The sequence below is a fragment of the Melospiza georgiana genome, chromosome 5, assembly GCF_028018845.1.
Source record: "Melospiza georgiana isolate bMelGeo1 chromosome 5, bMelGeo1.pri, whole genome shotgun sequence".
Taxonomy (NCBI): domain Eukaryota; kingdom Metazoa; phylum Chordata; class Aves; order Passeriformes; family Passerellidae; genus Melospiza; species Melospiza georgiana.
In genome coordinates, this window is record NC_080434.1 from 72,503,132 (window position 1) to 72,518,378 (window position 15,247).

At 41.5% G+C, this 15,247-nt stretch overlaps 1 protein-coding gene across 1 annotated transcript in view; it reads left to right on the forward strand.

Annotated features, from left to right (window-relative positions):
* POLR1A (RNA polymerase I subunit A) overlaps nucleotides 1-15,247 on the forward strand; it is a 206,535-nt gene that overhangs the window by 10,351 nt on the left and 180,937 nt on the right. Inside the window, exons 11-28 of the mRNA XM_058024995.1 lie at nucleotides 151-273; nucleotides 1,632-1,859; nucleotides 3,556-3,810; nucleotides 4,681-4,872; nucleotides 5,310-5,453; nucleotides 5,780-5,963; nucleotides 7,172-7,254; nucleotides 7,367-7,525; nucleotides 7,838-7,936; nucleotides 8,804-8,956; nucleotides 9,149-9,231; nucleotides 10,023-10,188; nucleotides 10,669-10,890; nucleotides 11,882-12,096; nucleotides 12,730-12,897; nucleotides 13,528-13,663; nucleotides 14,379-14,536; nucleotides 15,034-15,148. Coding sequence (XP_057880978.1) covers nucleotides 151-273; nucleotides 1,632-1,859; nucleotides 3,556-3,810; nucleotides 4,681-4,872; nucleotides 5,310-5,453; nucleotides 5,780-5,963; nucleotides 7,172-7,254; nucleotides 7,367-7,525; nucleotides 7,838-7,936; nucleotides 8,804-8,956; nucleotides 9,149-9,231; nucleotides 10,023-10,188; nucleotides 10,669-10,890; nucleotides 11,882-12,096; nucleotides 12,730-12,897; nucleotides 13,528-13,663; nucleotides 14,379-14,536; nucleotides 15,034-15,148 — 2,883 coding nt within the window. The remainder of the gene's footprint in view (nucleotides 1-150; nucleotides 274-1,631; nucleotides 1,860-3,555; nucleotides 3,811-4,680; nucleotides 4,873-5,309; nucleotides 5,454-5,779; nucleotides 5,964-7,171; nucleotides 7,255-7,366; nucleotides 7,526-7,837; nucleotides 7,937-8,803; nucleotides 8,957-9,148; nucleotides 9,232-10,022; nucleotides 10,189-10,668; nucleotides 10,891-11,881; nucleotides 12,097-12,729; nucleotides 12,898-13,527; nucleotides 13,664-14,378; nucleotides 14,537-15,033; nucleotides 15,149-15,247) is intronic.

The window sequence follows — 15,247 nt, forward strand, 5'->3', positions numbered from 1 at the left end:
CAGAAAGGACTGCAAAGCAATCATTATTTACGTGAAAAGTGCGCGAGAAACTCCCTTACAAAAATACAGACATCAGGAGGCTTAGAAGAACTTAGAAGAGCAGGGTGACACAGACTTGCAGGTTCTAATTGTCACCTTCTGTTTCCCAAGCTGCTGGAGAAGAAGGAGGGGCTGTTCCGCAAGCACATGATGGGGAAGCGCGTGGATTTCGCTGCCCGCTCCGTCATCTGCCCCGACATGTACATTGGCACCAACGAGATTGGCATCCCCATGGTGAGCATCAACAAAGCACTGTGTCCTCCTGATGGCAGTTTGGCAGCAGCTTAAAAATCCAGGGGGGTTTCTGACTCATCTGAACTGTTTTCTGCCCAGTGTTAATAAGGAGGGAGCACTGAAGTGCAGGAGATTGTTACTGTTAGAAAATGAAAACACTACATCTGAGAAAGAGGAGTTTAAAAAAAAAAAAAGCAGTACTTGCTTTGTAGGAATTAGGGATTAGGAATTAAAGTAAGCTTGTTCAAAAGTAGATCCTGTTCCTCCTATGCTCTTTCTATAAGGTATTTTTTAGGTATTGCAGTGCCAGAGTATCAGTTGTTGGTTTCTCTGGGTCTGAATTGAAGGCACTTGAGATGATAGTTTCATGCTTGGACTCAGGTGTTTATCATTTCTTATCAGTAAAATAGTCTCACTGCTGTGAGTTCTGCAGCTTTTCATTAGAAGGCACAAAATGCCCAACAATCTCTTGGTACAAGGGCTTTTAACACTAAACCATCCAATTAAGAACTGACACCTGGATTATTTTCCCTTTTAACCCAATAACTGGTCCCACAGAGCTCACAGTGCAGACTGGTCTGCCCAATTACAAAATGCCACCCAAACCCATGGAGAAGGAGGAAGAAGCAGCATGAAGAACAAACCCAGGATGACACACTGTGCCCTCCATCTTGCTGCCATCCACAGCATACCAAAAATCCCAGAACCTCAATTTCTCACCCAGTGACACACCTGCACTGCTCTCTATAATCTATTTCACACTTCTGTGCATTCCAGTCTATCTTGAAGTCTGAGAAAGTTTCTCCATGGATGAGGGTCAGAGTCAGTGCTGCCCTGGGGATCAGGGCACCCCAGAGCAGACACAGAAATATTCCTGGTGCTCTGGGTTTCCACGTTGCAGCCTTACCACAGAAGGCTGTGGTAATGTCACCAGCTTCAACAATCCCTTAAGGATTTTTAGCCACACAAAGATGACACCAAGCCTGAATTTGAGTTTTTCATTATCTTGTCTTTGCAGAAAATAGTGAACCTGATGATAATGTGCTTTTTCTCTGTATTTGTTGGCTTATTTGCAGAATCTAAATCCATGATTGCTTTATTTAATTGATAATTGAGTTTCATACCACAGTAGAAAATTGTAAAAGGGATGTTGTTTCTGTTCTTATGGCAGAGGATTTTAAAACGGAAATGTATTTATTTGGCACAAGAGTAGACTGAGGAGATGCATTCAAGAGCTTAAAGTAATTTATGTTTGCATCATACTTCTTAATATTTGATGCTGTTTTATCAGCGGTTTTTAGATCTTAAGCCAAAATTGAACAACACGTTATTTCTCTCCTCTTTTCCTTCCTGTCTAGGTATTTGCCACCAAACTGACCTACCCTCAGCCAGTCACTCCCTGGAATGTCAAGGAGCTGAGGCAGGCTGTCATCAATGGCCCCAAGGTGCACCCTGGGGCCTCCATGGTCATCAACGAGGACGGGTCCCACACGGTGCTGAGCGCCACCAGCCTGACCCAGCGCGAGGCCATCGCCAAGCAGCTCCTCACCCCCTCCTCGGGGGCACCCCAGGCAGGCCTGAAGATTGTGAGTATGGGCAGAGCCCTCCTCCATCTCTGCTTCAGGGGGTAGGGATAAAAACATGGCACTTTTTCAAATTCTAAACCCCATTTTTCCTTCCTTTGCTTTCTTCAAATACGCAGTGTGTGGCACTCATCGTGCCACGATGCAGAGTATTCTCAGTGGTGGCCTTGGCACTGCTGGCTTAGGTGGACTCATAGGTCTTTTCCAACCTAATTGATTCTGTGTCAGTTGTTTCTCCTCTGTGCTACAGTTTAATCAACCTTTGAAACTTCTTAACTGTATCTCCATCCCTTACAAGAGTTGGAAAAGCACTATTTAGCTCCTAGGGCAAAAGTTTTGGTGTTTATCAGTGTTTTCACATTGTTATGTATTACCTTGTGTCTCATAAAGGCTTAGCAGAGATTTGAAATTTAAGTCTGAGTATTTCTGTGACGTCAGTTCTTTCAGAACCTGTCACAGAGTTAAACATAACAGTATTTAGATTGTACAAACAACTTTCCATGCTCTTGTTGGTAATCAATTAAGTGGATATTTGGATGTTACTAAAAGAAAAATTAGAATGAGACCGTTCTGAGGGGCTCTGTTCTAGATGAGGATGTACTGTCTTGTACTCAGAGCTGAAATTAAGAGGTTCTTGGCTTTTACTTCAGCTAATGAGTCATATTACTACCTTAGTTCAGGCTGTCCAGGGCTGGGTATATTGTGGGAGGTATCAATTCAGTGGGCTTTGAATGAAGAGCTGATTGATTTGATCACTGTGGTTTGGGGGAGTTAATGGGGAATGGCTGTTTGGTGGAGAGCAGAGGGCATTCAGGGTCAAACAGTCTTGATTCTCTCTGAATTTTACACAGAACATGAATATCAGAAGGCTTAGCAGAGATTTGAAATTTAAGTTTGAGTATTTCTGTGACGTCAGTTCTTTCAGAACCTGTCATAGAGTTAAACATAACAGTATTTAGATTGTACAAACAACTTTCCATGCTCTTGTTGGTAATCAATTAAGTGGATATTTGGATGTTACTAAAAGAAAAATTAGAATGAGACTGTTCTGAGAGACTCTGTTCTAGATAAGGATATATTGTGTTGTACTTAAAGATGAACTTAAGAGATTCTTGGCCTCTGCTTCACTTACTGAAAACTGTTAATAGCAGTTCAGCTATTACTACCTAGGTCTGGGGTGTCCAGGGCTGGGTATATTGTGGGAGGTATCAATTCAGCCCAGTGGGCTTTGAATGAAGAGCTGATTGATCACTATGGTTTGGGGGAGTTTATGGGGAATGGTTGTTTGGTGGAGAGCAGAGGGCATTCAGGGGCAAACAGTCTTGATTCTCTCTGAGTTTTACACAAAGCATGAATACCAGAAAAATGTTTTGGAGGACATGGTCTCAAGCTACATCAGGGAAGGTATAGGTTGGATATTAGGAAAAAAATTTTCACTGAAAGAATAATAAAGTACTGGAATTCTCTTCCCAGGGAGGTGGTGGAATCACCATCTCTGGATGTGTTCAAAAAACAAAACTGGACATGGCACTTGGTGCTACAGTCTGGTTGAGGTGTGAGGGCACGGGTTGGACTCGATGACCTCAGAGGTCTCTTCCAAGCTCACGATTCTGTGGTTCTGTGGATGTGTGTGCGTGTGTTTAAAGCTCAGTCAGTCCTCTCTGAGGCACTGGTGGCAGCAGCCCGGTCTCTCTGGCAGGTGTGTCGGCACATCAGGAACGGGGACGTGCTGCTGCTGAACCGGCAGCCCACGCTGCACCGGCCGTCCATCCAGGCGCACCGCGCGCGCATCCTGCCCGCCGAGAAGGTGCTCAGGCTGCACTACGCCAACTGCAAGGCCTACAACGCCGACTTCGACGGCGACGAGATGAACGCCCACTTCCCTCAGAGCGAGCTGGGCCGGGCAGAGGCCTACACCCTAGCCATCACCGATAAACAGTACCTGGTGCCAAAGGCAAGTACAACTGCCAGAGACTTTTGTTTCTAGATGCAGTTGTGTCGCAGACATCCTGTCTGAAAAATCCTTTCTTTGGGATTTTTCCTCCTGAGAAGCCGAGAGGCCTCAGGAACAAAATGTAAACAATGGTTATCTGCTGCTGTGGAATGCAACAGGTGCATCTGGGATTGGTCTCATGTTAGGTGTTTCTAATTAATGGCCAATCACAGCCCAGCTAGCTTAGACAGAGAGCGGAACCACAAACCTTTGTTATCATTCTTTGCTATTCTATTCTTAGCCAGCCTTCTGATGAAACCTTTTCTTCCATTCTTATAGTATAGTTTTAATATAATATATATAGTTTTATATACATATATATAATAAATATAATATAATATAATATAATATAATATAATATAATATAATATAATATAATATAATATAATATAATATAATATAATATAGTATGTGATAATAAAGTATGTGATAATGTATGATAAAATAATAAATCAGCCTTCTGAAACATGGAGTCAGATCCTCATCTCTTCCCTCGACCAAAAACCCCTGTGAACACCGTCACACAATTGCTTTTGTTTATTTTGTCTAATGATAAATGGGATAATTTTTTAACAGTCTGTTTATTTACTTCTGAGGTTTATTTCTGTTCTTTCTCCACTTGTGCTTCTGTTCCCCTAAAGAAGGCCCAGCACATCCAAACAATCTTGTTCCTTTGAGTGGCAGTGTCCAGAAGAGATTCAGTAGAGAGTTGTGCTCTAATGCGTTCTTTACAAACTACTTAAGTGCTTTTATCCAGGGGGAATAATTTTGGGAGCTGGAGGCACACAGCTTATTAACCCCACCACCACCTTTTTCTTGTTCCCTCTGTAGGATGGGAAGCCACTTCCTGGCCTGATCCAGGACCACATGGTTTCTGGAGTCAGCATGACACTGCGGGGCTGCTTTTTCACCAGGGAGCAGTACATGGAGCTGGTGTACCGAGGGCTGACAGACAAAAAAGGCAGAATTAAAACCTTTCCTCCAGCCATTATGAAGCCACAGCCATTGTGGACAGGAAAGCAGGTAGTTTATAATTTACAGGCTTAAAGAATGCTGCTGGTTTTAAAGTAAGCAGAATGCTAATAATAAACCAGTGCTGCTAAGAGTGTTGGAAAGGCCAAATCCTATTAACACCATGTAGGTTTTGGTGTGTGTTTCTGAGCTATAAAAGCCAACAGACAACTTTTTTTTTTAAAAAATTTAATATATCTAAGTATTGGAAAAATCTTTGCTGTTTTATATTTCTGAATAATTACATATCTCAGCTCACTGTTCCTTCAGAGGGTAGAGTAGCAGGAGGATATTCCTGCCTTGTGAGACTTCCAAGCTTTTAAAACTTTGCTGTCAGTGGAAAGAATGCATGCAGGATGTTGCTTTTCTCATTCATGCCAGATTTTTTAATGTTGAGAAGCGATTATACAAAAGAAATAATTCCTGCCCCTCATCCTGCTTCTTTATAGGTTGTTTCCACATTGTTAATAAACATCATTCCAGACAACCATGCTCCACTGAACTTGACTGGGAAAGCAAAAATTGGTGGGAAAGCCTGGGTAAAGGGACCTGCAAAAGGATATCTGAATCTTGATTCAATGTGTGAATCTCAGGTATGCAACAGCTCTGGGGGTTGGGCTGGGCTGTGTTGTATGAAAAAAGTGGCTGATTGAAGGATAGGCCTGGGATAATGGTTTTGTTAGACAATGTGTCTTCATTGTCAGACTTTATAGGTGCAAAAATGCAGGTGGTGTTAGAAGTTTAATTACTGCTACAAATTCTGAAAGTACAGATAATCTGACCACATTTAACCATTCACCAACATGCAAGTTTTTAAACCTATACCAATTTTCACAGAGATTACACAGAAAAATGTGTTGAGTCACAGTGCGATTAAAATTTCTGTTTTCCTGATTCAAAGCTGTGTTTTATTTTTCAGGTTATCATCAGAGATGGGGAATTACTGTGTGGAGTCCTGGACAAAGCTCACTTTGGCAGCTCAGCCTATGGGCTGGTGCACTGCTGCTATGAGATCTATGGGGGTGAAACCAGTGGGAAGGTGCTGACGTGTCTGGGGCGCCTCTTCACTGCTTACCTGCAGCTCTACAGGGGCTTCACCATGGGTGAGTGCCTGCAGCACCTCCTGAGGTCTAAACCACACATGTTGGGCATAATGCATGCTAATTCTGTGAATGAAATTCTGCAGAACTGCCCTGGAGTGAGATAGCTGCCTGCCAGCCTTTTTTGATCATGTTTTTTTTTTTGTTTGTTTGTTTGGGGTTTTTTTGTTGGTGCATACCTGGCCTTCTAAGCATAAAGAGTCTTGAGTATGTCCAACCATTTCTCTTTTCTGTCCTGCCTAGCCAAAGTGTACACAGTTAATATGTCCTGTGCTGAAATTTTGTTTAGATCAAAACCTCGTGTTTTGCTTCTCTGAAAAGCAATTATTGCTTAGAAAGCAGAACAGCTGATAAAACAAGATGAAAGAACTTCAAGGGCTTGGTGTTTAATCCTTGCACATCACATTTTATGGCAAAACTTTTGGGAAATGAGTTTGAAAAGCTTTTATTACGGGTTTTCAAACTTATACAAGAGTTATGGAGACACGGTCAACTCTTAGCAGTAATGAGGGACCAGCACAGGGATATCTTTTGGAGTGAGGATGTGACTGATTAACTCACAGGACTCCTGAGAGCCAGGGTGCAAAAGTTAGATAGGAAAAGATAACAAGCCTGGGAGCACTGGGCAGTTAAAACATCAGACAAGAAGTGAGCCTGGAGCAGGAGTTTGGGATTTGGTGTTCTGACACAGCCATTTTAGTGACTGTGGCAGGAATCCTTACAAACAGCTCACAGGAGTTCAGGTTCCAGTGTTTAATCTGTTCCCTGGTCCTGTCATCTCAAGGATCTGTATTTTTAATTTATCTGTTCTTAAAAAGCTAAGAAATGCCAGGTTGTGAAAAGTTCAACTAATAGGAAGTTTGATGTGGATGGAAGGAAGAAAAACATTTGATGTGGCTGGTCCATAAAGCATTAGTTTTAGATTTTTTGAAGTTAAGGCTCCTTAAATTAGGGAGCTGATTTTGCACTCTTACTGCTTAGTTTGTGTTGCTCTTTTATTTTTTTTCTTTTATGGCTTAGAACTTCTCCATCCAAAAGCTACTCAGATTTTTTTCTTCTTGTCAAACTGCAGGCCCTAGGTCTAACCATGATTAGAACTTTAGCTGTGACTTTCTTTCCCAGCTCTTCACTCAAAATCCCTGACACCAAATGTGGTTCCTTCCTTGATTTTTTTTTTTAGACCAGTGTGTTCTGTCTCTCCTCTTTAACAGGGATTGAAGATATTTTGGTTAAACGTGATGCAGACCACAAAAGAAAAAAAATCATTGAAAGGTCAAGGCAGAGTGGTATTGAAGTAAGTCTGTTTTGCAGATTTATTTTTTCTTCCATAATGCAAAATTTTTGAAATACTGCTTTGTTCAATCATGCCTGCTTAACACCTGAAAATTCCTGTATTTTACTTTCAGGCTGTTAGAGCTGCTCTTAATTTGCCAGAAACAGCATCATGTGAGGAGGTGCAAGGGAAGTGGCAGGATGCCCATCTCTGCAAAGACCAGAGGGATTTTAACATGGTTGACATGAAATTCAAGGAGGCAGTGAACAATTACAACAATGAAGTCAACAAGGTTGGCATTGAGGCATTTGTGCATACTAACCATTTTTAACTTGCTTATTAAGTTAATTAATGTGGATGGGAAGTGCCTGACTCTTCTGGAGGCTGAGGCTTTCCATCTGTCCCCAGCTTGGGGCTCCACATGCTGCCTCTCCTCCTCAGCCTTGTCCTCCCTGAGTGAGAAGACAAATTGAAATTATAAATAGGAATGTTTGTCATTGCTCATTGTTTCACTTTGTTAAAGCCTTCCACAGGAATTTCTTGGGTTTATTGTTTTGTGAATAATGTTTGGTTTTGTTCCCTTCACTCCCCCACAACTCTGTAGGTTTGCATGCCCCTTGGTCTCCACAGGAGCTTTCCAGAGAACAATTTGCAGTTGATGGTACAGTCAGGAGCCAAAGGATCCACTGTGAACACAATGCAGGTAATGCAATAACCAGAAAATGCTTAGCAGCTCTGTGTGCTGATGTGATGTGGCCCAGAATAGAACTGTTGGGAAGCTCTTGTGGGGATATCTGATACCAGGGCAAGGTTTTCATTCTGGACTTTGGCATGGAAAAATGTTAGAAGAATGTAATAAAGACCTCAGTGGGTGATGGAAGAGAGTCAGTGTTTATTGTAGCCTATTTTTGAATCACTCCTCAGTGCATGAGGGTTTATTGAAATAGCAGAACTGCTTTTGAGAAGGAATGCTGCAGTTTATACAAACAAACCTACTATAGGAGAAATATCTTCCCCTGGCCTCTGTTGGAGACTGACCCTCTCCTTCAACTTCTGAATAGGAACAACAATCTTTGGTTTTGGTAGAATTGGAAGGATACATTTTCATTTTACCATTTGCAAAAGAGACACCCAGCTAGAGACTATAAAAATGCCATCTAAAATGGAGAGAATGACCACAGCTCAAAAGGGAGAGCATTTTGGGTTGAGGTTTTTGTTCTGTTTTTAGTACAATACTGAGAGGTGGTGATGGTAATGTAGGGACCTAAAAAATATCTACAGTAATTTTAGTTTCACATTTCTGTGTTAAGTATACAGAATGAGGTATTGAGGTAATGTTGAGGATGAGTCAGGGTACTGGAATAATTTTTAAAAAACCAGGTGAGATCTCCATGCCTTTTCTGCCCCTCAGTAGCTGGAACATTCCATGAACAATTCCACGTGGAGCTACAGAGCATTTACTCAACATTTCACCTTTTTTTACTGTATTTGTCAAGAAAAATCACTAAGCTTATGTGAACAAAAAGCTGGATGGAAAAGTGATGTTTCCTTTTTTCCTGCCCACGTTTAGATTTCTTGTTTGCTGGGCCAGATTGAGCTGGAAGGCCGAAGACCCCCACTGATGGCATCTGGCAAATCACTGCCATGTTTCCAGCCTTATGACTTCTCCCCTAGCTCAGGAGGATTTGTGACTGGCAGATTTCTCACTGGGATCAAACCCTCTGTAAGTTTAAGGCTGCTTGTGTTGATACTGAAGTTTATTTGAGTCTTGGTATTTTAATAAAGGGTATCTGCAATTATAGATAAATGGACTTTGCTCACCCTGGTTTCACATGAAGCTTTTGAGGAAGAACATAAATTGCCAGTGTTGATGCACTTATTAGCAGAATGCTGATGGTGTTGTGCTTGTGTTTAGGAATTCTTCTTTCACTGCATGGCTGGCAGGGAAGGTCTTGTGGATACAGCTGTCAAAACCAGCCGTTCTGGGTACCTGCAAAGGTGAGAGGCCTGCTTCAGAATTGGAGCCTCTAAAAGCTCCTTTTGTTGGTTGTTGATTTTCCTCTTTTTTCTGAGAAAGTTCTGTAGACTCTAAATGCCTGCATTGCTTAGATTAACTTCACTGTGTTTGATTTTTACAAAATGGTCTGAATGCTGTTTGTTCTAAGTACAATTTTCTAGAGATCTAGATCAACGTTATCATTTGATCATTATCATTTGAACAGCATGATCATTATCATTTGATCATTATCATATGAACATTATCATTTCAACAGCAGCAGCTTCTCCTTTTGCAGAAATCTTTTTTTCTGGCACAAATATAGATAGGTGTACGAGTTCAGGCAGCTCTAGTTTCTCTTGGCCACATTGAGTGGCTCTTGTCCTTAGTTAAGCAACACCTTCAGCATATATAGAAGAAAACTGAACTTTTGAATTGTGTCAGAGGGTAGTGAGGAGTTCTAAAGGAGGGATGCCTCTTTCTTTCAGAAAACTGTTAAAGCATGGCAGCAGAAGTGAAGAGTAATTTACTCTTTCGTTTTAAGTCAGATCAGTCCAAGGAGGCTGGAGGGAGCAGCATGCTGAACGCTTTACAAATCTAGCATTTCACATGAGTGTTGTGTCTGTAGGATTTTGGCTTCCAGAATTCCTGACCAGCCCTTAAGTACACTTGAGATGTTGATGACAACAGTGGGTTTTGTGTTAGAGTTGTATAATTCTTGCTGCTTTGTAGCCTCTTAACAGCATTTTTCTTATATTTTGGGTTTTTTCCCATTTTTTCCCCTCTGGAATAGGTGTATCATAAAACATTTGGAAGGGCTGGTGGTTCAGTATGACCTGACTGTACGAGACAGTGATGGCAGCGTGGTGCAGTTTCTGTATGGAGAAGATGGGCTTGATATCCCTAAAACTCAGTTCTTACAGCCTGAGCAGTTTCCTTTCATTGCAGAAAACTATGAGGTAAAACACCTAAATCTTAAGTATTTATGAGGAGTGAAGGGGAGACTGAAACACATGCTTAACATCTGGCACATCTGTCAGGGATCCAGTGGCAACACTTGTTTGTCTCAGTTACTTTCAGACTAATGTACAATTTTATTTGCCATTGTATTCAAAATATGGAACCACTCTGAAGTCTGCAGCTTGATTTCAGCATCTCAATTTCAGCAGAGCACCAAGCACTGTCTGTTCTAACTCTGCACTTGAATTCAACAAAGATGACTTCACTTTTCAGTCTGTCAAGTTTGATTAACTTTTACCAGTATCACTGCTTATTATAGAGTGGTGATAATAGCATAAAGTTATTAGGGTTTTGTCTCAGTTGGATTGAAAACCAAATTTGAAAATTACTTTATAGCAATGACCTTCTCAGTTTGCTTTGCCTTTTCTGGTACAGTGAGGACAGAGAGAAGAATAATCATACAAATTACTTTCTTACAGGTAATCCAGAAGAGAAACCATCTGGATGAGGCTTTAGCAAGGATGGAGTCTCACCAAGCTAACCAGCAGTTCAAAGCCATCAAAAAGTGGCAAGCCAGACACCAAAACTCTGTGCAAAGAGAAGGAGGCTTTCTGTTGTTTTCCCAAAAGAAATTGGCAAGTTTGAAAGCACAGCTTCCAGGAGGTGAAATTAAGAATGGAAGAGATCCTGCTACTTTACAGGTAACACAGAGGCAGTTGAACTGACCAAACCCTTCAAAAGAAGTTACAGAATTCAGTGTCTTTTGTTTAATTGCTCTGTGAATCCCTAAGTGTTTCACAGTCTAACTAAACAAGTTGCCTTTTAAAGGAATCATGTCAAGTATGTGGATGTTAAGCTGAGATTTATTAAAGTCTGAGGGCCCTAGTGCTAGGGAAGAGGCTAAAAACTGAGATAAATGTGTTGTTAGGTCATGTTTGTGAATGGTTTGGAGGAGTTGGTTCTGTTTAATGGTAGGTTATTTGGTTTTTTCATGTACACAAAGTAAATCTCTCTTACACGGACAGCTGTCTGCTAGCTGGATGAGAGCCTGTTTGAATACCAAAGATCAGAGAGCTGAGCCAGCCCTGCCTAGTTTTTCCAAAAAAATACTCCTGCTTAAGCCTCTTGTCCATCACAGCACTGGTCTATAAGACATGGCTTCTAATGAAGATGGGGTATGGACACAGAATTCAGACAGGTCCTGCTTCACAGCCTTGCTGTCAGAAGGAATTTATCCTGGTGGAACTTGGGCAGTTAGCATGAAACTCCAGGTTGAAGGTGTTGAGAGATGACTCTGTGAGCTTGTCTGCAAAAGCTGTTTTTCCTAATCAAAGGTTTATTCATTGAGCTGTGCTGAATTTGTGTTGCTCTTGACACTTTTTGATAACAACTCCTAGTTTTTGATTTCACTCCCAGTTAAAATGATTCTTTGAGGCATTATTTCACTGCTTTAGTTGCTGTGGAGTAGTTACATAAGTTGGGATATTTTTAGGCAGGCATGTAAAGAATCTTGAAATAAATTGACTTCAAAAGTGTTAAATATCAGGAAAAGGAGCACACCATATTTGCAGCTGAGCTGTTTGCTGTGTGTGTACACCCCTACACTCTGCACAGGTTCTCCTTCCCTCCTTCCCTGCTGCTTGATTGCTTGTGGATAAAGCAGCCAGCCTAAAAACCTCCTCTCATTTTCAGTTGTTGAAGATGTGGTATGAGCTTGATGAGAAGAAGCAAAGGAAGTACCTCAAGAAGACAAATAAGTGTCCTGACCCAAGCCTGGGGGTTTGGCGCCCAGATACTTATTTTGCATCAGTTTCAGAAACATTTGAGAAGGGAGTTGAAGGCTATATCAGCAAATGGGAATCTGAGAACAGCCGGAGCTACATGCACACAGCACTTTCTTCTGCTAGGTAAAAACCTCTCAGTGTCTTCTTTGCACTGAGCCAAAACCCAAAATACCTCTGTGCAGCAAATTGGCTAAAACTGAAGAGTCTTTACCAAGCCTTGTTTCTGTTGTGGCCACTGTGAAGCCAAGCACTGGGTTTCAAAATGGTTCTTGAAAGCCAAATATGTTTAGTGTGCAATGGGGAGGCTCTGGTTATCTGTTCCTTCCAAACCTGAATTTTCCATGCTGCTGAGGGCTTTAGCAAAGCCTCTCTGGAACCACAGCAAGGTATTGCTGTCCCCATGCATATAAAATAATACTTTATAGTGATCTTGAAAACCAGAGTTTGCTCTTGATGCACCTTGGAGTTAGCAAGGCTGTTAGCAAGTGCAAGTAAATGGACTCTCTTTTGACATTCTGGGAATTGGCAGCAGAACTAAAATACAATTTGGCCAAGGCCCCAGTTCTGTGTTAATGGTCTGTGTTTGTCAGATCAGATGGGGATAGACAATTTTACAGTTTCTGGAGTGTATTTATCTGTAAGCTACCAGGAGAAATTGTCTCAAAGTTGTGACTTCATTGAACTGAGCAATGATTCATTCTTTTCTGAGTTTTTTATTTCGTATGTTGAGCTAAACCTCTCATTTCCTGTCTCCAGATTAAAGGATCTGTTGTATTTGAAGTGGCAGCGTTCTCTCTGTGACCCAGGAGAGGCTGTGGGGCTTCTTGCTGCTCAGAGCATTGGGGAACCTTCAACACAGATGACTCTGAACACCTTTCACTTTGCTGGCAGAGGTGAAATGAATGTCACATTGGGTATTCCAAGGTGAGAAAGCTGTGTCCTCAATGGGCCCTTTATTTTGGGCACTCAGGTATATAATTGTGCTAGGTACACTAGCAGGTATATGTGTGCATATTGATGGTGCACAGCCCTTCAGTGCCCTTGTTAATTTTCCCTGTTCAGAATATTTTAATGTTTTACAATTTTCCAGTTATTTTGGTTCTTTTTGCAGATACTAAAGCTCTATGAAGGCCCCTTACTCTAATCTGATTTACAGATCATCAAATCAAATTACAAATCATCAGTTTATTTGGAATAGTGTGGGTCCTGACCTGGCCTCATGTGGGAGTGTGGGATGCCTCAGGTGGGAGGGGATTGTGTTGCCTCAGAGAAGCACAGGAGGGGAAGAACACACAAGGAATCATCCCTCATGCATCTGTAGATCTCATTAGTCTTGCTGTTCTTGGAACAATTTATTATCATCTCTTCTCTTCTCATAACTGGGGGAATCAGAACAGAGAAAAGGAGCAGTGCAGTGTGACCACAGCTCTGGGTGCACATGGCTTTGGTGGAGCTGCCAGTTGCTGCACTCTGCCTAATGAAATAACCTAGGTAATTACTTGATTTGCATAGTGTATTTATGGCTTAATTGGAATGATTATTCTTTGTTTAAAGGTTGAGGGAAATACTGATGGTGGCCAGCTCAAACATTAAAACACCAATGATGAGTGTTCCTGTGCTCAGTACCAAGAAAGCTCTCAAAAAGGTGAAACACCTTAAGAAACTGCTCACAAGAGTGTGCTTGGCTGAGGTGAGATTTCTTTTCAGTGCATCCTTTGAGAGTCAGCAAAACAAACTCTCCTCTTTGAGCTCATCAGTAGTTTGCTATGCCAGAGTCTTTGGCTTTTTCTCAAGCACCTTTTTCTCTGTCTATAGAACTGCAGGGATTCTGTTTTGTCTTTGAGACAAGCTCATCTGGCTGTGATTGACATAGAGCTCAGATAGATACTTTTCTATCTGTCCCCCATCCCTTCCTATCTCACACAAATTGCTGTGCTCAGTAGAGGCAGAACGTGTGTCTCTGTGGAGATTCACTACACCAGGATGTGTTCTGTGTTCCTCCTTCCTGGCACTGCACCCTTGTGCTCTCCTCCATGCCCTCCCCCTTCTATTTTTTCAACTCTTGTGAGTTGAAAGCAGCAAGAATCAGGTTAAGACTTAGCTGTGTGCTGGAATGTGTCCTGCTCAGTGAGCATGGTCAGTAAAGTGAAGCTGTAGGCCTCCTGAGAAGGGTAATCTCTTGTGAAGGAGTTGGGTGGGGATTGAGGCTTTTCCAGTATTGTATGAATTAATTGTTGGGAAGACAAAAAGTGCAGTAGGGTACAGTCCTTTTGCCCAGGAGCCTCCAGAAAAGTTTGCCAGTTAGCCTTGTGTAATTCTGGTTTCCTGTGAAAACCAGAACTGCAGGAAACAAATGAAATGTCTTCATCAAAGGAGTAACATTCCTACTTGGGAATGTTTTGTAGGTGTTGGAAAAAGTGGACATTGAGGAGTCCCTGCATGTGAAGCACAAGCTGAACAAGCATCGCCTCTACAAAATCAGATTCCATTTCTTGCCCCATGAATATTACCGGGAGGAGAAGTGTGTGAAGCCCAGGCAGATCTTGCACTTCATGGAAACAAGGTAAGTTTGCTTTTAAAAACTTTAATATTTGCTCTTCTTTTGCCTTTTTATGGGCTTTGCATGTGGTTGATTACAGCTGGTGTGGCTTTTAGAGGAATAGTTCTAGCAGAGTTGCAGAAAAAATTTACACAGTTGCTTTTATGTCTTGAATCAAATTGGCAATTTTATTATTCAAGTTCAGTAATGAACCATCTCTTCTGAAGGTCAGTTTGATGTGCAGATTTTATATCCAGATGAGTGTATAATTTTATGCTTTGGATGCACAGCTACATCTGTGACAGTAACAGAGCTCATACCAACCTTTTGATTCCTAAATGAATGAGAAAGGGCTGAGAAAAATTATTTGCATTATCCTAGAAGTACTTTTGCATCCAGCAGGGAATAATGTCCTGTTATGAATTGACTGGCTTGTTAATCAAAATAGATAAATTTTTTGACAACTTCACATTTTCTGTGGCACTGCTGAACTTTGGCATTCTGAGTTGCTTCTCTGTCAGGTTCTTTAAAGTTCTTCTGGAAGCAATTAAAAGGAAGACTACAAAGATGGCATCTTTTAATGAAGTCAGCACTCGGAAAACAACTCGGAAGGATTTAGATGATGAGCAAGACAAGGTACAAAAAATCATCACCTGACAAACACCTCACTTCTTTCACTGCTGTTGAGAGCCAGAATTGGAAAAGTGTAGCATCTTTCAGTGCACACCAAATCTG